The following is a 23342-nucleotide window of genomic DNA, read 5'->3' on the forward strand; positions in this document are numbered from 1 at the left end:
GTCACGGCTGCAAACTACTAACGCGAATTCTTTACAGACGAATGGAAAAACTAGTAGAAGCCGACCTCGGGGAGGATCAGTTTGGATTCCGTAGAAATATTGGAACACGTGAGGCAATACTGACCCTACGACTTATCTTAGAAGCTAGATTAAGGAACGTCAAACCTACGTTTCTAGCATTTGTAGACTTAGAGAAAGCTTTGGACAATGTTGACTGGAATACTCTCTTTCAAATTCTGAAGGTGGCAGGGGTAAAATACAGGGGGCGAATGGCTATTTACAATTTGTACAGAAACCAGATGGCAGTTATAGGAGTTGAGGGACACGAAAGGGAAGCAGTGGTTGGGAAGGGAGTGAGACAGGATTGTAGCCTCTCCCCAATGTTATTCAATCTGTATATTGAGCAAACAGTGAAGGAAACAAAAGAAAAATTCGGAGTAGGTATTAAAATCCATGGAGAAGAAATAAAAACTTTGAGGTTCGCCGATGACATTGTAATTCTGTCAGAGACAGCAAAGGACTTGGAAGAGCAGTTGAACGGAATGGATAGTGTCTTGAAAGGAGGATATAAGATGAACATCAACAAAAGCAAAACGAGGATAGTGGAATGTAGTCGAATTAAGTCGGGTGATGCTGAGGGACTTAGATTAGGAAATGAGACACTTAAAGTAGTAAAGCAGTTTTGCTATTTGGGAAGCAAAATAACTGATGATGGTCGCAGTAGAGAAGATATAAAATGTAAACTGGCAATGGCAAAAGCGTGTCTGAAGCAGAGAAATTTGTTAACATCGAGTATAGATTTGAGTGTCAGGAAGTCGTTTCTGAAAGTATTTGTATGGAGTGTAGCCATGTATGGAAGTGAAACATGGACGATAAATAGTTTGGCCAAGAAGAGAATAGAAGCTTTCGAAATGTGGTGCTACAGAACAATGCTGAAGATTAGATGGGTAGATCACGTAACTAATGAGGAAGTATTGAATAGGATTGGGGAGAAGAGAAGTTTGTGGCACAACTTGACCAGAAGAAGGGATCGGTTGGTAGGACATGTTCTGAGGCATCAAGGGATCACCAATTTAGTATTGGAGGGCAGCGTGGAGGGTAAAAATCGTAGAGGGAGACCAAGAGATGAATACACTAAGCAGATTCAGAAGGATGTAGGTTGCAGTAGTTACTGGGAGATGGAGCAGCTTGTAGAGTAGCATGGAGAGCTGCATCAAACCAGTCTCAGGACTGAAGACCACAACAACAACAACAACGGTACACAGATCGCTCTGGAGCGCTGCACACGTGTGTAACTGGTAGTGAGCGGTCTCGAGGCGGTGCAGTAAGGTGTGCTGAGCAGGAGACGTGGCAGAGTGGCGCAGAGGAGGTGTCTCGTCTGCAGGTGACGTGACCACACCGTCAGTGAAGTTGCCGCATTTATTGGGGTATCGACACAGAGCGTCTGCTGTGCCTACAGAGGCTACTGCACAACTCACAGCATAATAGAACAGAGGTCCTAACGAGATTCTAACTGACAGGGAGACGAGTGTCGCGCCTTTTCGACGATAATTTCGTACCTGACAAGAACTGCTGCATTTTCGAGATGAACATTGTAAAGAGAACTGCACGTAACGAACGTACGGTGTTTGGTGCCTCACAGAAGGCTGTCATTCAGAGCTGCACGTAAAGCTCAAAGTTGCAGCTCGAGTTACGCACTGTAATTGAGTCGACAACTTCACGAGCGGTCCGTCATCCGAGTATTATTCTCGATGACTTTTACCTCGATTGTCTTCTCACACAGTTGCCTTTCTCAAATTTTCTCGGTGCACAGGACCTGCTACACAATGCCAAATATTGCAGTCTGACTTCTTCTCCGTCTACAAAATACCGAGGGCGGGAAGAGAGCTTTGTAGTATTTACACTACTAAATGATGTAACAACTCTTTGAAGAACCATTATGTTTTCGGTTGTTCTTTCTAACAATTACAACACAGTGTGAGGGTAGTGGTGTGTAGTATCTGTAAGTGGTTGTTCTTTGGTGGGCGACAATGCCCAGTGGCGCAGAGAGTCGCTAAGTAGAGGCAGTTGTTGAGAGGCTGTGGACGGTGTAGGCTGCGTGAGCCGAAGGCGGTTGCGTAGCGAAGGATTTATCTCTGTGTTTAATAGTAGTGGCACAGTTTGATTAATAGTGTGTTTATGTTTGTGCAGTGTGATAAGGGAAAAAAATTAAATTTTACCAGTTCTTAATGCGTCTCCATCAGTTAGTACCACACCACTGCATGTAACAATGAACGAAATCTCGATATACACGGTCAACTAAAACAAGAGGAATGTAACATAATAATCATTAGTTAAGCCATATAATCTCGAAGGAGACGGGAGCTTATAATTGCATCTCTTGTTAATCAGAAAAACATATCCAAAGGAATCTCAGAACAGATCAGAAGAGAATGACACCTTTCTTCAGCTCCTTTCAACCGTCCGTCTGGACGTCGTCATTCTGGGTGGCCCGTCTCATTCTCTGCCTTCTGAGACACAGCCGAGCCACGACGCAAAGCACGAGTGACGCCTACACTACAGGTGGCGACACCTGACCGCTATCGCACCCTGGTGACATTCTGTGCTAGCTTGGCTCGCTCCGACTCTGCACACTCGTGAAACCGGCACGAACACAGTGGAAAATTCTCTGCAGCCCAACCACCTAAGCAATAGTTTTACACTGACACCTTCCATCTGACCGTGAGGAAGAGGTGGAGCAACCACGAGCTGCACACATTCGACGAGCCAAATGACACGGACTGGACAGTACCCAGTTGGAGTTGTACGGTTTGGTCCAGTGGGTCGTGATACTGCTCATTTTTGTACGACACGAGGTATCGAGTGTACTGGTGACCCAATGAGGTGTTTAATCTGCAGTATGTACCGTGACTTGAGCACTTTTGTTGAGGTTACTGTGAACATTAACAGTGTTTATTTCCACATTCTCAGTAACCAAACGTTTTCCTTCTGTGTATGTTCCTGATCAGTATGCTGTGGACACTCCTGTCATTTGAGATGACAACAGCCATGTTCACAGGGCTGTAAGCATACATACCCAGTTTCATGAACATTCAATAGCCCTGCCACACCTTGACTTCTCCTCTATATCAGCCAGTATAAATCCCATTGGAAAATATGTGGGACTCATACAATGTAGGCTTTCACAGCCGGTGTTGTCTTCAGTTGAAACTTCCTGGCTGAGAGGCCGTGGTCGATGTATAAAATTTCCACCTGACGTTTCGTCTCCATCTGCGGGAGACATCTTCTGAGGTCGACCAGCTACTGCCACTGAGGCACCATGTACTCTCGCATTTATAGAGGGCACCACCGTTCGTCACGTGATGCCGACGGTATGCCTATCTTTGGAAGGCATCATCATTCTCGATTAAGAGTAATTGATTGTCATTCTGCTGGCGCAACGTCGACATCCATATTTTGTCCAACTTTAAAACTTCCTCTTTTCTATTAAAGTTGTTATGGTGTTTGTGAATTTCTATTGCTTCTCTACACATGCGAGCACGATAATGGGATGTTCGTGCTAGAACGCTTGTCTCATTAAATTTAATTTCGTGATTCCCATCTCGAAAAACATGCTCAGCTACGGCCGATTTTTCGGTGTGTCCTAAGCGACAGTTACTTCTATGTTCGGCTAAGCGGGTGTTTACACTTCTTTTCGTTGTTCCAATATATACTTGTCCACAACTGCATGGAATTTTGTATACCCCAGGTGTTGATAGGGGATGTCGGGCGTCTTTTGCAGTTCTTAAATATTCCTTAATCTTCTTGGTGGGTCTGAAGATTGTTTCTAACCCATACTTGGCCAGAACTTTCTCGATACGGTCCGTGACCCACCATGAAGTTTAAGGAATATTTAAGAAATGCAAAAGACGCCCGATATCCCCTATGAACACCTGGGGTATACAAAATTCCATGCAGTTGTGGACAAGTATATATTTCAACAACGAAAAGAAGTGTAAACACCCGCTTAGCCGAACATAGAAGTAACTGTCGCTTAGGACACATCGAAAAATCGGCCGTAGCTGAGCATGTTTTTCGAGATGGGAATCACGAAATTAAAAATTTAATGAGACAAGCGTTCTAGCACGAACATCCCATTATCGTGCTCGCATGTGTAGAGAAGCAATAGAAATTCACAAACACCATAACAACTTTAATAGAAAAGAGGAAGTTTTAAAGTTGGACAAAATATGGATGTCGACGTTGCGCCAGCAGAATGACAATCAATTACTCTTAATCGAGAATGATGACGCCTCCCAAAGATAGGCATACCGTCGGCATCACGTGACGAATGGTGGTGCCCTCTATGCGCTCTATAAATGCGAGAGTACATGGTGCCTCAGTGGCAGTAGCCGGTCGACCTCAGAAGACGTCTCCCGCAGATGGAGACGAAACGTCAGGTGGAAATTTTATACATCGACCACGGCCTCTCAGCCCAGAAGTTTCAACTGAAAAATATGTAGGACTATCTCAAATAGTGGTGGGAAGTAGCAATCGATATCCCCACATTTTTTGTAGCTCTTTGTTTTTTTTCTTTTCTTTGGTTTTTTTTTTAATCTCATTTTGTTCGTTGCATTTGCTCGGGGCGGACGTCGTAAGACGTCCATTGAAGTTCGTTGTTGATCGATTAACTCAGTTTTTTATTACAGAGGGCAGCTAACCCTCTGGCAGAAAACGCTGAGCTACCGTGCCGGCGTAGCTCTAGATGATCTGAGCATTGACGAGTGGCTCCGGCTGGGTTTGGCATACCTGAAACAGCGTCTGGACTCTCAGCCACTGTGAAGGTGTTAATGTGATGTCTTTATGGGGTGAGTAACTTTGTGTATGGTGCACTTAGAATGGCACTCTCTGCTGGCACACGCAAATGTTCACTTAGGTCGTATCAAAGCCAATCACAAACTTGTGAAACTTGAATTTCTGCTGATGTATAAGATATTCAAACAACTTGAGGGAGCACAGTCAGGAGATGTTTTAGGCAACCAATGACACGTAGCCAGGTGAACAGCCCTTCATTTTCGCAGCACAAATGCAATAGGGCAGCATTGTGTGAGGAAGTTTAAAACCTCAATATGCAGGTCACATTCAGACAAACACTGTGATGATAGATGTCAAAAGTTATCAATAGCAAATACTAAATGGTGACGTCTCTAGAAATGGAAGTTTTTGCTTAAATTCCATTTACAATCCAGCTCTCTCTCTCTCTCTCTCTCTCTCTCTCTCTCTCTCTCTCTCTCTCTCTCTCTCTCTCTCTCCTGAAACAACAGAGAGACAGAGTTAATGTTGCTTCCTCTCCTGCTGATAATTAATATTCACAATCAATAACTTCCGGTGTTCATCATCTTTGGTTGTGCAGTGGAGCTAGTATTTACTCTCTCTCTCTCTCTCTCTCTCTCTCTCTCTCTCTCTCTCTCTCTCTCTCTCTCTCTCTGTGTGTGTGTGTGTGTGTGTGTGTGTGTGTGTGTGTGTGTGTGTGTGTGTGTGTGTCCTTTTTGACCAGCATACCGAGGTTTTAAACTTCCTTGCACAGCACACTCTCATCTCTCATTGCATATGTGGCTCTCAAACGGTGGGGTGTGTGCCTATCGAAATATTGGTGGTTGTCAAACACGTCACCAGCTGTGTTCTAATAAGACATTTGAACAAGTACACTCTCGAATAGTACCAAATACGAGAGTCGAGGAAAAAAGTATTTGGTTTTTGGTTCTCCAGCACTTTTCTTTGAAGATAATTGAAGAAAACTTATTTTACAACATATTTTGGTAGCTGAGCTACTTTTCTATGTAGCTGCCACTTAAATTTAAATACCTGTCACAGACTCATTTGCCATCAAGTTGTTGAGCCAGTCACTACTGACCTCTTTCAGTTTGTTGTCATTACCACTGTGCTCTCAGCTCAAAAAGTTCTTCATTTTGTGAAAAATATCATAATCATTTCATGACCAGATCTGGGCTATGACATCGCTGTTCAAAAGCTTTCCACGTAAACTACCATGGCGACGCAGCAGAATGCGGCTGAACATTATCGTGAAGAACCACAGTGCTGCCGGAAAACAACCCATGCATCAGTTTTGATTTGCCTGGCACAGTCTCCGAAGGGTCTGACGGCAGGCTGCAGCATTTTTGGTCTCTCCTTTAACCCTACAGCCAACGAGCAGGATGCCCATTCAATCCCTAAACACTGTGGCTGTAGCCTTTCTGGCGATCAGAATTTGTTGATTTTTTTTTTGTTTTGATGTAAATCATGAATGGTGCCATTTGAATGACACGCACTTTGTTTCTGTACTTTTACATGGAACCCACGTCTTGCAACCAGTGACAATGCGGTTACAAAAATCCCCACCATACTTGTTATGCTGTGTGAGAAATGTTGCTGCCAAATGTCAAGAATACCACCTGGTACACACTTTCTATAGCCGAAATCACCAAAATCAGTTTGATAAAATCCATGTGGTACACACTTTCTATAGCCCAAATCACCAGAATCAATTTGAAAAAACTGATCATGAAATTTCAGGAAAGTACAAGTTCAGTCCATCAAAAGTGGAACGTTTATGGCATCGAATTTTTTTCCTGGGTTTGTCAGTAGCAACTGCCAGTCTGGCTGATCGTTCTTCATCATAAATTTTCCTCTGTCTGCCACTAAATGTGATGCACAATTTTTGAACTAAAACTTCATTCAACACACTTCCATAATGTTTTGTTATGTGTTTATAAATTTCAATACAGCAGACTTTTTGGCATTCAGAAACCACATTATGCTAAGAACCTCACACTTCATGATCATTACAAGGTGCTGTGACTATTGCCTACTTGCTGACACCATTTTCCATAGGTCAACTGCTTCCTGCGCTGGAATCTTCCTCTTTTGACTTCATCCTACCTTTTTATTCTACTCCTTCCCACTTTCTTCTGTGCTCTCACTGAACCTTCAAGAGCTGTTGTCAGAAATCCTTTTACTTATTTTATGTGTTCCGCTAAATCTGTTCCCCTTTTCTTAATGAAGTTTAGGAGATTTCTTTGCTTCTTTATGCTTTTCACTACCCCATTACTCCTCACTTTACCCACTCATGTTGTTTTCTCCATTCTTCTTTCAACCTCACATCTCAAATTCTTTAAATCTCCCTCACACACACACACACACACACACACACACACACACACACACACTCTCTACATCTAGATCTACATCCACATAGATATTCTGCAAGTCGTCATATGGTGTGTGGCAGGGGGTGTTCTGTACCAATACTTGTCATTTCTGTTTCTGCTCTATTCGCAAATAGAGCAAGGGAAAAATGATTATCTACGTGCCTCCATATGAGCCCTAATTTCTCTATCTTATCTTCACGGCCCTTCACACAGAGTATATTACTGACAGTAGAATCGTTTGGCACCCTGCTTCAAATGTGGGTTCTCTACATCTTCTCAATAGTGTTTCTCGAAAATAACTTCACCTTTCCTCCAGAGATTCCCCTTTGAGTTCCTGAAACATCTCCATAACATTCACGTACAGTTCGAACCTACTGGTAACGAACCTAGCAGCCCACCTCTAAACTGCTTCGACGTCTTCCTTCAATCCGGCCTGATACAGATCCCAAACACTCAAGTAGTACTAGCTTCCTATATGCAGTCTCCTTTACAGGTGAACCACTCTTTCCTAAAATTCTCCCAATAAACTGAAGTCGACCATTCAGCTTCCCTGCCACAGTGATCACACACTCGTTCCACCTCGTATCACTTTGCAACGTTAATCCCAGATATTTAAATGACTTGACTGTGTCAAACACGACACTAGTAATACTGTATCTGAACATTACAGGTTTAATCTTCCTACTCATCCACATTAACTTACATTTTTCCACATTTTGGGCTAGCTGCTATTCATCACACCAACTAAATTTTGTCTAAGTCATCTTGCATCTTCATACAGTCACTGAACTTTGACACCTGCAAACAACTGCAGATTGCCACCCACCCTGTCCACGAAATCATTTACGTATACAGAGAACAACAGCACTACTGTCACACTTCACTGGGGCACTCCTGGAGAAACACTTGTCTCTGACAAACACTCACCGTCGAGGACAACATACTTGGGTTCTATTATTTAAGAAGTCTTCGAGCCACTCACATATCTGTGAACTCATTCCATATGCTCGTATTTTTGTTAACAGCCTGCAAGGGGGTAGCGTGTCAAATTCTTTCTGGAAATCTGCATGTTGCCCACCATCCATAATTCTCAGTATGTCACGTGGGAAAAGGGCAAGCTGACTCACACAAGCGAAACTGTGCTGATCCGTGTACATAAGCTTCTCATTCTCAAGAAAGTTAATTATATTCTTCTTAAATTTATTATATTCTGTCTCTCTCGCCTTCAATTCCCAGCTTTCACAGCCATACAGAAAAACACTCTACACTCTCATTTGGTGGGATCATTAATTTTGTCACACGTTTAAAAATCATACAAATAAACAGTAAATGACACATGCTGTTTGTGTCATACTGGCACTGAAGACAATGAAGGTGTAAGACACAGTGGCGGGATTGGGGGTAGAATTGTGCAGCTCTCAGATCAAAACATTCTTTACTTTTTTTTTGAAAGACCCTCTATTTCCCTGGATAAACTGAAAGAACCAAAGGATGTAGAGAGCTTCAGGGAAAGTATAAGGGAACAATTGACAAGAATGGGGGAAAGAAATACAGTAGAATAAGAATGGGTAGGTTTGAGAGATGAAATAGTGAAGGTAGCAGAGGATCAAGTAGGTAAAAAGACGAGGGCTAGTAGAAATCCTTGGGTAACAGAAGAGATATTAAATTTAATTGATGAAAGGAGAAAATATAAATATGCAGTAAATGATGCAGGCAAAAAGGAATAGAAACGTCTCAAAAATGAGATCGACAGGAAGTGCACAATGGCTAAGCAGGGATGGCTAGTGGACAAATGTAAGGATGTAGAGGTGCATATCACTAGCGATAAGATAGATACTGTCTACACGAAAATTAAAGACACCTTTCGAGAAAAGGGAAGCACTTGCATGAATACCAAGAGCTCAGATGGAAACGCAGTTCTAAGCAAAGAAGGGAAAGCATAAAGGTGGAAAGAGTATATAGAGGATATATACAAGGGCAATGTTCTTGAGGACTATATTATAGAAATGGAAGAGAATGTAGATGAAGATGAAATAGGAGATACGATAATGCGTGAAGAGTTTGACAGAGCACTGAAAGAACTCAGTCGAAATAAGGTCCCGGGAATAGACAACATTCCATTAGAAATACTGACAGCCTTGGGAGAGCCAGGCCACATAAAACTCTACCATCTAGTGAGCATGATCTATGAGACAGGCGAAATACCCTCAGACTTCAAGAAGAATATAATAATTCCAATCCCATAGAAAGCAGGTGTTGACAGATGTGAAAATTACTGAACTATACGCTTAATGAGCCCCGGCTGCAAAACACTAACACGAATTCTTTACAGACGAATGGAAAAACTGGTAGAAGCCAACCTTGGGGAAGATCAGTTTGGATTCCATAGAAATGTTGGAACACGTGAGGCAATACTGACCCTGTGACTTATCTTAGAAAACAGATTAACAAAAGGCAAACCTACATTTCTAGCATTTGTAGGCTAAGAGAGAGCTTTTGACAACGTTGACTGGAATACTCTCTTTCAAGTTCTGAAGGTGGCAGGGGTAAAATATAGGGAGCGAAAGGCTATTTACAATTTGTATAGAAACCAAATGGCAGTTATAAGAGTTGAGGGGCATGAAAGGGGAGCAGTGGTTGGGAAGGGAGTGAGACAGGATTGTAGCCTCTCCCCAATGTTATTCAATCTGTATATTGAGCAAGCAGTGAAGGAAACAAAAGAAAAATTCGTAGTAGGTATTAAAATCCATGGAGAAGAAATAAAAACTTTGAGGTTCGCCAATAACACTGTAATTCTGCCAGAGACAGCAAGGGACCTGGAAGAGCAGTTGAACGGAATGGACAGTGTCTTGAAAGTAGGATATAAGATGAACACCAACAAAAGCAAAACGAGGATAATGGAATGTAGTCGAATTAAATCGGGTGATGCTGTGGGAATGAGATTAGGAAATGAGACACTTAAAGTAGCAAATGAGTTACTGATGATGGTTGAAGTAGAGAGGATATAAAATGTAGACTGGCAATGGCAAGGAAAGCGTTTCTGAAGAAGAGGAATTTGTTAACATCGAGTATAGATTTAAGCGTCAGGAAGTAGTTTCTGCAAGTATTTGTACGGAGTGTAGCCTTGTATGGAAGTGAAATGTGGACGATAAATAGTTTCGACAAGAAGAGAATAGAAGCTTTCGAAATGTGGTGCTACAGAAGTATGCTGAAGATTAGATGGGTAGATCGCATAACTAATGAGGAGGTGTTGAATAGAATTGGAGATAAGAGGAGTCTGTGGCACAACTTGACTAGAAGAAGGGATCGGTTGGTAGGGCATATTCTGAGACATCAAGGGATCACCAATTTAGTACTGGAGGGCAGCGTGGAGGGTAAAAATTGTGGAGGGAGACCAAGAGATGAATATACTAAGCAGATTCAGAAGGATGTAGGTTGCAGTAAGTACTGGGAGATGAAGAAGGTTGCACAGGATAGAGTAGCATGGAGAGCTGCATAAAACCAGTCTCTGGACTGAAGAGCACAACAACAACAGTAAAGTGGAAAAGTGAAGGGACACATACAGCACAAAAGCGTACAGGCTGACCTCGTCTGTTGACTGACAAAGACTGCTGACAGTTGAAGAGGGTCGTAATGTGTAATAGGCAGATATCTATCCAAACCATCACACAGGAATTCCCAACTGCATTATGATCCACTGCAAGTACTATGACAGTTAGGCAGGAGGTGAGAAAACTTGGAATTCATGGTGATAAGCCGCACATCACACCGGTAAATGGCAAACAACACCTTGCTCGGTGTAAGGAGCATAAACATACAATGGACGATTGAACAGTGGAAAAACATTGTGTGGAGTGACAAATCACGGTATGCAATGTGGCGATCCAATGGCAGGGTGTGGGTATGGCGAATGCCCAGTGAACGTCATCTACCAGCGTGTGTAGTGGCAACAGTAAAATTTATAGCTCGTGGTGTTATAGTGTGGACGTGTTTTTCATGGAATGGACTTGCACCCCTTGTTGTTTTGAGTGGCACTATCACAGTACAGGCCTACATTGACGTTTTAAGCACCTTATTGCTTCCCACTGTTGAAGAGCAATTCAAGGATGGCGATTGTATCTTTCGACATGATCGAGCACCTGTTCATAATGCACCGCCTATGGCGGAGTGGTTACATGACAATAACATCCCTGTAATGGACTGGCCTGCACAGAGTCCTGACCTGAATCCTATAGAACACCTATGGGATGTTTTGGAGCACTGACTTCATGCCAGGCCTTACTACTGCCATCGATACCTCTTCTCAGTGCAGTGCTCTGTGGTGAAGAATGGGCTGTCATTCCCCAAGAAACCTTCCAGCACCTGATTGGACGTTTGCCTGCAAGAGTGGATGGTGTCATCAAGACTAAGGGTGGGCCAACAACAAAGTGAATGCCAGAATTACCGATGGAGGGTTCCACAAACTTGTAAGTCATTTTTAGTCAGGTGTCCAGATACATTTGATCACATAGTCTATCTTACAACCTGCCTCATAACTGCTTGACAGAAAGTCACCTCAATTTTCTGCTCGGTCTATGTGACTAAATAATCTTAATCGGGGGCCAGTAAGCTCTATCTCATTTTATTTCTTCGCTTATGCTGTTATTATCAATTATCGGCACTTCTGAGCACTAGACTTTCTCTCATCTCTCACAGTTGGTCCCGTTCAACTCGATGTATTTCTCTTTAACAGCAGCATTTCTCCTGGAAGCAAAGAAGTACTGAGTTTTGATGTCGTCTACTCAAATGCTCAACTCTTCTGCTTTCTTTTCTAGTCTGCCAAATACTTGTTCCAGTTCTTTCAATTTTCTGGACAACATGCAATCATCATAGGGATATGCTCAGTTTTGGTTCACATGGTTAAACAGAGTACCACATGGGTTATTGATCTTTCCCCTTCTCATCACTTTCTCCAACACTATGTTGAAAGGTAGTGCAGATAGTAGATCCCCCTGTCGTAACTCTTGGTTAACTTCAAATTTTTAGAAGAATTTCTTTCTATTTGCACTTGGCATTTCATGCTGGTGAGGACCAATTGTACCAATCTCATTAGTTTATAATGAAATTTCATACCCATTACAATCTGATATAGCTTCTTCCTTTTAAAGCTATTGTAAGCCTTTTTGAAACCTACAATGAGCTGATGTACATCCACATTATGTTCATAGTGCTTCTCCATTATTTGCCTTATAGTAAATATACAGTCAGTCACTGATCTGCCCTGTCAGAAATCACACTGATGGTCTCCAAGTATCTCTTCTGCAAATGGAATGAGTCTCACAGGAATGACTTTGGCTAAGACTTTGTACACAACATCAAATAAGGCGATAACACAGTAATTTTCACAATCTGCTTTCTCCTTCTTCTTATAAATCGGGCAAATAATGGCCAAGTTCCACTGGTCTGACATCACTTCTTTTTCTCATATTTCAAAGATCAGCTGGTGGACAGGGTGTGTCAGATGTTCATCACCACCTTCAGTCATCTCTGCTGAAATGTTATTGTTCTCCGAGACCCCATTATTCTTCAGGCTTTTAACTGGCAACCTAATTTTCTCTACTATTGTTGTGGGTGCAAATATTTCATCCTAGCTACCACTGTGCATGGCCGACTGTGCCCTGTTTCATTTTCTTCCAGTATTACTACAGTAAAATCTCTCTATGATATTTTTTTTCAAGGGACCACGAATTCTCAACACTGCATCGAGGTAAACACTGTAAAGGTGAAGACTTCTAATTGATGATTATAAAAGTTGAGTCAAATTTTACTGAGGTTATACTACATAAGAAGACAGTAAATAGTAAAAATTAAAAAAGAATTAGCTACAAATAATTACTTTAATAATGAACTTGTAAAATACAACTTCAGTCAGACTTTCGCAAAAATCTATGAACTGACACAAATTGAACATCCTGTACCCAGGGTTCTTTGAAGTAATCAAGCAAACATGTTTGCTTCCTATTTCCTCTGGGCTGTATTAGAACCATTTCTTGCTCCAAATGAGAAAGTTGTGCTATTGTTGTACCCGAGGGGTCATCATAAATCTTCTGAATGTTTTGAATGTTTCAAATCCTTCAGCCACCTTTGTATAAATGGATCTTCAGGCCCCAGATTCCTTCTTCCCATCCAGGGTGAACCAAAAAACGTTTGTTTTTTTCATCACAGTCATTGACATCATCATCCTGCCCTCATCCTAATGGTTACAGGCACTGCCAGGGAAATATTCGAAAAACGGCTACGTCTACCGTGTGTAAATTTACGGCCTGTGTGGTTGTGTGTACTACTGCTGGAAGAAGAGTAAATGCTCAAAAGCTAGGATGAATGTTGTTGCTTTTAAGTGTTTCTATGTTCCACATACCAATCTGTTAGACCATAGGTAATTGCCTTTCCCTTATTTTACGTATTGCTCCATCCTGGAATTTCCATTATTGTTATAAATTTAGATAAAGTGTCCTTGAGCAAACAACCATTATAATACAAAACAGTTGGGTCATAATTCAGAACAGTAATAAAATAATTTTGTGCTAGCTACGTAACAGAACAACAATTACTTTAAAAAATAGGAACCTCAAGGTCACACCTGTCATAAATTTTTAATTCAAATTAATTTTGTTACGAAAAATCACTAATTCTCCTTCCATTTTCACATTTTATTCCATCTAGTGTAAACACGCAGATTCGTGCCAGGGATACCCTGTGTGTACTGTGTAATTGGTTGACGTGAACCAATCTGCAGTTCCAAACACGTATGCCTGCAGTGCACCTCAGGTGTACAGTGTAATTGAGGTGGAGTGTTAAACACACCGTACAGCTGTTCACCGTTTGCTCACACGAAAAACAAAAAAACAGTGCCGGTGAGACAAACGACAAGCACAATGTGTGTCACATCTCACATCACGCGGGCACTGACGCTGACGTGTGACTCACGCCCAGTGTGACCTTTCAGAGCTTGTGCAAATACACAGGACGGGAAATGAAGCACCTCCACCAAAGGCTTAAATGCTATGAGGAGAGAAATAATTGGTTAGGGTTCCAAAAATATGAATGTTACATGGAGGAAAGTGTTGTACAGAGTAAACATACTAAAGAGGAAACTTTAGCAGTGGGCAAACGGGCTTTTCGTCGGGACTGGAAAAGAAAGACAGAACACGGGGGAAACATTATCTGAGGGAAAGTTATAAAGAGGTTTCCGTATATCTCTGATCAGCAGTTTACTAAAATATTCAGCCCACCATTCCAGAATCTGTTCTTCTCCTCCTATAAAATTTCCTTCTTTAGCACTGCAGAATACAGTACACGAATAAAAGCCTTTATTTAGTTCACGAACCCTTTCATAGAATTTTCTTACTTCTTGGCCGTTACATTTTTATTCTAGCTCCATAATTCGTGTCTTCTCTGATTTTCATTTCTTTCTTCTGTTGATTCTGTTTACTTCCTCCCTTTCCTTTGTGAAATCTTCCATATTAGATTTTGTTGCCCTGTTTATCATTTCTTTCTTGCCTCATTTCCCTCTGTCATTTTCTTTTTACAGTCTTCTTCAAACCATCCTGACACTTAACAGAGTTGGTACGAGGGTGAATCAAATACAAATGGGATTTTTGTTCCTGAGCACCAACAGTTGGTAGGACCGGACCTGTGCTGCTAGTATTGTCGGGTGGTTCCGTGAGGAGCAGGGAGAGCCGGCTATCGCATACCTCTGACAGCTCCGTCCGTAATGCGCAAGATATCTGAGTGACAGGTCTACCTCTCCACTGCACGATGCATAATTATTACAAAAATTCTTGCTCGTGAAAGAGTTAGAGTGATAGAAATCTTCCAGAGACTGATTGCACAGTTCGGTCATCAAATACTGTCAAGGATGCGTGTGTTTGCTGGCATAAAGATTTTGAGGAAGAACGGGAACGTGTGGAAAATCAGCAATACGATCATCATCCTCGGACCAGTATTACAAACTGAGACATTTGTGCAGTTCGATACATTCTCGAAGGCGACCGATAGGTGAGAGTATCAGAAATAAGTTACGGGAGCTTTCGAGCGATCGTCACAAATTACCTACAGCTCCGGAAAGTTTGTTCCACATGGATACCTCACCTTTTGATCAAAAATCAGAAGCTGACACATTCGGAGGTCTGTCAAAGTCTTACAGCAAGGTTTGAGAAATAAAGTGATGCACTTTTGAGTCGGATCATCAGCTGTGACCTGTGTGTCGGTCCACCACTGCACTCGCACATCCAGACGGGCCAGTAAGGAGTGTTGGAGGAAGGGGGAGGAAGCCCCAGGGAAAGACAGGGCTCAGCTGTCAGCTGGCGTGGTTCTTTCCACCATTTTTCATTTTTACCGGTAAGCCATTTTGCTCACTGCATTTTTACACGAGCAATGCACAATCGGTGCTGCACACTACTGTGAGCTGCCGAAGAAGGTGAGGGCTGCGTATCGCCTCAAAAGACGAGGTCGACTGCTTTGACAGGTCGTCATCCTCTGTGACAGTGCTGGACCCGATACTGCAGCTCTGGTGATCTCCAAATTACAGAAAATGCACTGGACTTACCTTAGTCGTCCTCCTTACAGCCCGCACCTATCACAATGTGATTTCAATTTATTTGGACAGCTTGAAAAAAGCTCTAGGAGAGCACCAATTTGAAGATGACGGGGGTGTGGAGGAATCCGTGCGCAGTTGGCTTCTGACGTGACCAGCTGCATTCTATAATGCTGCAATAAAGAAACCTTCCTTCTCCTTGGAAAAATGTACTTCTAAAGCAGGGAATTATGTGGAAAAATAAATTGTAACTGCCTTTTTTTCAATAAATGAATTTTTAAAAAATAAAATCTGATTTATATCGACTCAGCCTCGTACCTATAAATAGTGAGGAATGACTTACTGGAAGGCGAGAGAGATGAGGCGAGGCCGGTGCGGGCAGAGCTGATTGCAGTGCAGTTCACGCAGGTTGTGCAGCTCTCCGAGATCTGCAAACGTCGCGGCCTCCTCCTCGGGTGCCACGTCAAAGAGGCGCAGCTGCAGTTTCTTGAGAGAGCTGGCGGCCTCTTTCAGCACGGGAACCACACATCTGTCAGCAAGTGACACACTTTAAGCTTTTTACAAATTTTTATTATACGGGATGTACAGAAATACCAAAATTTCCAATACCGGCTGTATTAGAGTGGAAAACATATTTTAGGTATTTATTAAGTGGACAACCTTACACTGTGTGTGCCCTAATTTTACGTCTGTGCAGATGAACTGTAAATAATGTCAGCTCCAGACATCAGCAAGGCACGACGGTGAATAAAACACTCCACCTGCCGTGGCAGAGCGCTTTTTCTTTGGGACGTCGCAGCTCAGTGGTGGCTTGAAGGACGAGGAGTGAAAAGAAGTGTGCAAGAAAGTCAACAGAGAAATCAAATGATGAAAGTTGTTAGAACTGTCACTCAGTCATTGGCTAATATCAAAGCAAGACTTATGTATGTTGAGACTTCCTGAGATCTGTTCACCTAGGATGTCACTGAAGTTGTACACAGAGAAGTAGTGAACATATAATACAGAAGATTTAACGATACACTGTTGTAAATAGTTGACGTACATCTGCACTCTCTTACAGACTGAGTAATTTTTCCTCCTACCTATGTAATTATGTAGTTATGTAGTTCTCAATTCGTTCAAGCAATCAGTCATTCATAATAGGAAACACAATCATATCTCAGTCACTCAAATGATTCAGAAATTTTACTTGTTAGAATGAAATCAGGCGATGATTCTTCTTCTCTGCAGGCTCGTGCTTTGTGGCAGTCTGCTAATCTGTACAAATAAAATGCCTCGTAATTTTGGGAGCGTTGTATAATCAGTCGGGAAACCTCAGATTATGCGGATATTTGGCTTTGATGAAGTTTAACCTTCTGAATAAGTAATGGAGCTCTTGGATTATTAAATGCAGGTTCGTATCCAGTCTTTCGGAAGGTCCCTTCTGATTAGCAACTACGCAATATATTGATGGATATCATTAATTCTCAAATTTCAAATACACACCTTTTGTATAAAGGAGCAATATATATATATATATATTTCCCTTTTAATCGTACAATTTCGTATCAGTTATCTTTTGTCATAAATTTCAATATTCAGATTACAATTCTTCAAACAAAGCTCAGGCTAATCGGCACGAAGACAATCTCGGAAGCTTTTTCTGACAGCCACCAGAGAGAGTACTACAAAGAATAATTATGTGCTCATGGCATAGCTATTGTATGAAACTACTTTGCGCATGGATTCTGCAAGTATGAAGATAGAAAGTTAGTAAACATCATTCAAGGGTAGAATTGTATCAGAATAATTCATCGAATATAAAGATGTATTACAACCTCGACCTTCTGCAGGAGGAGTCGAAGTCACACGGCTAGAAGTAGTGGCACTGTGCAGCATTTCCACAGCGTCGAGAGAGCTACGAGAAGGCAAGCGTCGGGCTCAAATGAGACAAAGGTGATCGCGTGAAGCATCAGAATGACAGACAGAACTATAAACAAGGACTCGGTTACTACTGACAACCGGAGACCATTTTATTTCACTACAGAACATGAAACTAACATGACGCTTGAGAACTATAGAGTTTTGGGCAGGGAGAAACAAAATTAAAAGACATTCCTAAAATAAACACATTCTTGAGCAAAGCATTATGGAATGATCAATGTACAGTTGAAATGTTAGTGTGGTTGGGCACTGGTGAAGTCAATGAATGTGAATGGAAGAAAATGATCACAGTACACAAGGATCTGTAGTGTAGCTATAAGCCTAGGCTACTTTGGAATGTCACAGTTTGGTTGCAAGATGGTGAAGCCAACAAATGTGAATCAAAGAAAACTCACTGTGATGACAAACACATATGTAGCATAGCCTGAAGTTTATGTTAATGTGGAATGTTTAATTAACTGTCAGTTGGGGAAGCCATCAAATGTGAATGGAAGAAAACTGGCTGCCGCGGCAAACTGATCTGTAGTGTAGCCCAAAGTCTAAGTCACATCTGAATGTGGGAGTTTAAATAATCATCTCAAAAACGTAGTGTGGTTTTTGTTTTGTTTAGGAATGCTCCATTTTCCAAGGTCGTGATTTCGCAGGAGCCTAAAAGAACAGCTTAAATATTACACAGCATTAAATTTCATATGTCAGCATTCTGCACACCTATATTTCATTATACCGCCCTGTATTTTCAGTTACTCACCATGATTACATTTATCATACGCTTTTGTCTCACTGGTTCCCATATTTGATCTATTTCTCTTAAAAGATACTTTTCAGTGCACTGCTTAGCAATTTTGGTGATTTATATAAAATGACGTACTTCTTACAATATAGCAGAGATGCTGAGTCGCAGATAGGCATAACAAAAAGACTGTCACAAAATAAGGCCTTTGTAAAAATAGACACACACACACACACACACACACACACACACACACACGCAGGTGTCCACAGTCTCTTCAGCTTCCTGGATTTTTCATTGTTCGATGTACTTCTTACCTACATGTCAGTGCCTAAAATCTGATTTTGATATATATGACAATCTCTTTTAATTGGATTCAGATATATTCTTAAGTTTTATCACACTGCCCCACACTCTCTCTCTCTCTCTCTCTCTCTCTCTCTCTCTCTCTCTCTCTCTCTCTCTCTCTCTCTCTCTCACACACACACACACACACACACACACACACACACACACACACACACACACACACACACACACATCTTTCCCTGCTAATGAAGTTCGTGTGTGTGTGTGTGTGTGTGTGTGTGTGTGTGTGTGTGTGTGTGTGTGTGTGTGTGTGCACGTGCGCAAGCGTGCGCGTGTGAAGGGGGATTTTGCTTGATAAGTACATTTTTAATTTTTTGCATTTTAAGAAGAATGTCGTGGATTTATTTGATATAGCAGAATGTGATTCAGTTGTATACCTAAATATATGAGTGTCAGGCAGCGTGGAGCGTAAAAATCATAGGGGGAGACCAAGAGATGAATACACTAAGCAGATTCAGAAGGATGTAGGTTGCAGTAGGTACTACGAGATGAAGAAGCTTGCACAGGATAGAGTAGCATGGAGAGCTGCATCAAACCAGTCTCAGGACTGAAGACCACAACAACAACATGAGTGTCAGGGCCAGTGAATGCTGTGTGTCTGATGCTCATAGGTTGGCAATGTGTCAGTTATGCATGTACATCAAGTGATGTTTTCAGTAACAGTTTTTGCAGCATGTTTTGCTTTCTTGGTACTGAGGACAGAATTCTAGTTATATAGGTCAAGTGGAGGTTTCAGTGCCAATTTTTGTAGCAAGTTTTGCTTTCTTAGTATCGTGGACTTCTTTCTAGCTATGTGGTCAATTGAAGTTTCCAATACGAGAATTTGTAGTGAGGTTTGGATTTTTGGTTAGACTTTTTTGATACATTTTCTTACAGATTTACTCATTAATTGGTATTATAAAGCTCGGTTTACCTAAACAGGTTAATAAAAAATGACAATACCAAATTGTGTGGGTTTTTGTGGCCTTCATGCAATGTAGATGTTATTGATTCCTGTGTATTATTTTGCTTGGGTATGTGAGTTAACACAGAAAGTCATTTGTTTTGTTTATCACTACCCAAAATCCCCTAATTCCTACGTGTTTCCTGTTACTTTCATGTTATTCTTTAAATTACTAAATCAAATTTTGTATTTGATTTTGTTTTGTTAATTTACTGAGTTTGTCAATGTGGTGGACAGAGGTAATATGGCTAAGTATGCTATATTCGTGGCTTCTTGGATCAAAGGTGACAGCCAGTAATGTCTCGACATTTCCACTGTCCACATTTATCGTAAATTTTAACGACTATAACTCTGAAAGTAAGTTTCATGAAATTAGTAATTTTTGTCCCAGGTTGCTTTACGGAAATACTGTTTTGTATGCTTATTGCTTCAGCACTTAAAGGGAATTAGTAATACTTTTAGCTTAACAAATCCAGAAATTAAAAGAGAATCAGCAGACTTATTTTAAAGTTATTTGTTGCTGTTTAGTAAAACATTGCACCCGCCACAACGGAGCCTCACTGTGAAGGCTGTTCTCAAACATGGGATGAGATAGATGGAAATTGCCTAACTATTGTCAAACAATTGGAAACTGCTTTGAATATGTGTGTTGGGAGAGCTCCCCAGAGTTTTGTACCAGAGGTAACAAAGTTACCTCCAGCACTATCCTCTCCTGTCTCCTCTACAGAAGACTATTCATCCACTCGGCTGTGGGTGACGTGTCAGTGGGAGGGCTAGGCAACATTTCCAGGGGAGACAGGAACCAGGAAGAACTCCGTGTGTTAGACCCATCTCAATAACAGACAAGTTCAAAATGCTGACTTCCCCTGAAACTACACTCAGCCAGTGAGACTCACTTTCACTGTCGGAAACCTGTTCTGTCTCAGGTCAAGAGAAGGGAAATGTGAAAGTGTACAGTCTATCACTAATTTGTAGTTCAAATGTATGGCAAATAATGGTACCTGTTAGGGAAATGTCAGCTAGGGATGTAAAGGAAGATAAGATTCACCTGCCTGGGGAGTCTCATTCAGCATACCGAAGAGGCTAGTCTGGCAGCCGTTGACAAAATGAGGTACAACCGAGAACCGGTTGTGGTGGGTGTTGGAACAAATGATGCCTGTCATCTTGGCTCCGAGGTCATACTCAAATTATCCCAAGCAGATGGCAGGAAAGGCTGAGGAGACCATCCTTGTTCAAAGGTCACGGTTTACAGCACTGACCCCAGAACTTACTGTGGCACCACAGTTCTGAATGGAGTGGAAGGGTCGAATGACAGGCTTCAAAGGTTCTGAAACTTTCTGGAATAGCAAGATAACGTCGAGAACTGCACGGTCCCCCTAAATGGGTAAGAAATGCACTACATATCAGAGGCTGCTACCCAGGTAGCTGAATGTGTATTGAGTGCACCCAAGGGCTTTTTAGATTAGGTAACCCAATATTCACTCCAGACAATGACAGATGTAGGGGACGCAGAAGTGTCCGTATAAGATTCAAAGAAATGCCTCGTACAGGTGAAAGTCTTAAAATCCTACTGATTAATTGCAGCAGGATTCAGATGAGAGTGACTCACATAATGCTAGGTGCAGAAATCCGGTTAAAACCGGAAACTGATGGCAGTGAGATTTTTGTGAAAACTTTAAATGCGTATTGAAAGAGTAGGCTAATGGTAAATGGATGTGGTGTATTTCTCATAGTAGATGAGAAGAATACAGTTTTGTAAGTGGTGGGCATGGCAGGGTACCCTGCAAAACATTATTAAACCACCTACTTCATACTGTCTGGAAGACCAGTCAAGATAGAAATATATTGGATATAACAATAATAAATAAACCTGAGCTCTTTGAGGATTTACACATAGGCCGGTATCAGTGACTGAGGCAGCTGTAGTAACAATGATTAGCAAAATACAAAAAGCACCAAAATGAGTAGAAACATTCACAAATTCAGTAAACTAGATAGAGATGACGTAGTGCCATATCTCAGTAAGGAACTCAAAACATTGAGCTCTAGTGAGAATACTGCAGACAAACTGTGGCTTAGGTTTAAAAAAATTATTGCCCATAAATTTGACAGATATGTACCTAGTAGAGCAGTTCACTTTCTTAAAACATTGGGCTACGGACAGAGAGGCGCTACAAATTTGGCTGTAAAGAGAGTAATGACTACCGTCACAGAAATTTATCGAAGGCCTGTCGAGAAACCAAAAGAAATTCAGATCGCGAGTAAAGGCTGTTGCTGGTATGTCTCCAGACACTCGTGGGCACAACAGGGACTGATACTGAGAGTAGCAAAGCAAAAGCAGAAATGCTTAACTTGATTTTCAAATGTTCTTTTACAAAGGAAAATCTACGGGTGCTGACTCAATTTAATTCTTGCACCACTGCAAAGATAAGCAATATAGATTTTAGTGTCAGTGGTGTTGAAAAATAACTGAAATCACTAGAACTGAACAAATCTACAGGGCCTGACGGAATCTCCATCAAATTCCATATCAGACCTGTGGCTAATTTACAATAATCTATCGCAGATCACTCAAACAAAAACATGTGCCCTGTAGTTGGGAGCAAGCACAGGACACACACTTCCACAAGAAGGATGGCAGAAGTGATCTACAAAACTACCATCCAATATATTTAGCATCCATCTGCTGTAGAATCTTAGAATATATTCTGAGTACAAATGTAATGCTGTATGTTGAACAGAATGACCTCCTCCATCCCAACCAGCACGGATTTTGGAATCATTGATCGTGTGGATCCCAACTCATACTTTTCTCACAGGAAATCTTAAAAGCCACAGATCGAGGCAGTCACGGAGATGCAACATGTCTCAATTTCCGAAAAGCGTCTGACTCAGTACCGTAGCTATCCTTATTACTGAAAGGATCATTGTATGGGCTGTGAAGTGTAAGTTGTGAGCAGGCTGAGGAATTCTCGGGAGGGAGGACACAGTGTGCTATCTTGATGGAGAGTCACTGTCAGGTGTTGCAGTAACTCAGGTTGTGCCCCACAGAAGTGTGTCCAGACACTTCTGTTCGTGTTGTATATTAATGACCTTGAAGACAATATTAACTGTAATCTCAGACTTTTTGCAAGTGATGCAGTTATCTATAATGAAATACTATCTGAAAGATGCTGCATAAATAATCAGTAAGCTCTTGACAAAATTTCAAAGTGGTACAAAGATTGGCAACTTGCTCTAAATGTTCAGAAATGTAAAATAGTGGACTTCGAAAAATAGAAAAAATGTAGTATCCTATGACGAAAATATCAATGAGTCACTGTTGGAATCGGCCAAATCATACAAATACCTGGGTGTAACACTTTATAGGGATACGAAATTGAATGATCACATAGGCTCAGTAATGAGTAAAGAAAGCAGGCAGTAGAGTTCAGTTTATTGGTAGATTACTGGGGAAGTGCAATCAGTCTATAAAGGAGATTGCTTACAAATCATTCGTGCGACCTATTCTAGAATATCGCTCAAGTGTGTGGGACCTGTACTACGTAGGATTAACACGAGACGCTGAACGTATACGGAGAAGGGCAGAATGAATGGTCACAGGTTTGTTTGAGC

The 23342-nt window shown here is 41.5% G+C and overlaps 1 protein-coding gene across 4 annotated transcripts in view; it reads right to left on the bottom strand.

Annotated features, from left to right (window-relative positions):
* Nucleotides 1-23342, bottom strand: part of LOC126418939 (F-box/LRR-repeat protein fbxl-1-like) — a 132520-nt gene that overhangs the window by 17935 nt on the left and 91243 nt on the right. For all 4 annotated transcript variants that reach the window (XM_050085974.1, XM_050085977.1, XM_050085976.1 and 1 more), the window contains exon 5: nucleotides 16106-16291. In XM_050085974.1, the coding sequence (XP_049941931.1) occupies nucleotides 16106-16291 (186 nt within the window). The remainder of the gene's footprint in view (nucleotides 1-16105; nucleotides 16292-23342) is intronic.

This window comes from Schistocerca serialis, chromosome 9 (genome assembly GCF_023864345.2).
Source record: "Schistocerca serialis cubense isolate TAMUIC-IGC-003099 chromosome 9, iqSchSeri2.2, whole genome shotgun sequence".
NCBI lineage: Eukaryota > Metazoa > Arthropoda > Insecta > Orthoptera > Acrididae > Schistocerca > Schistocerca serialis.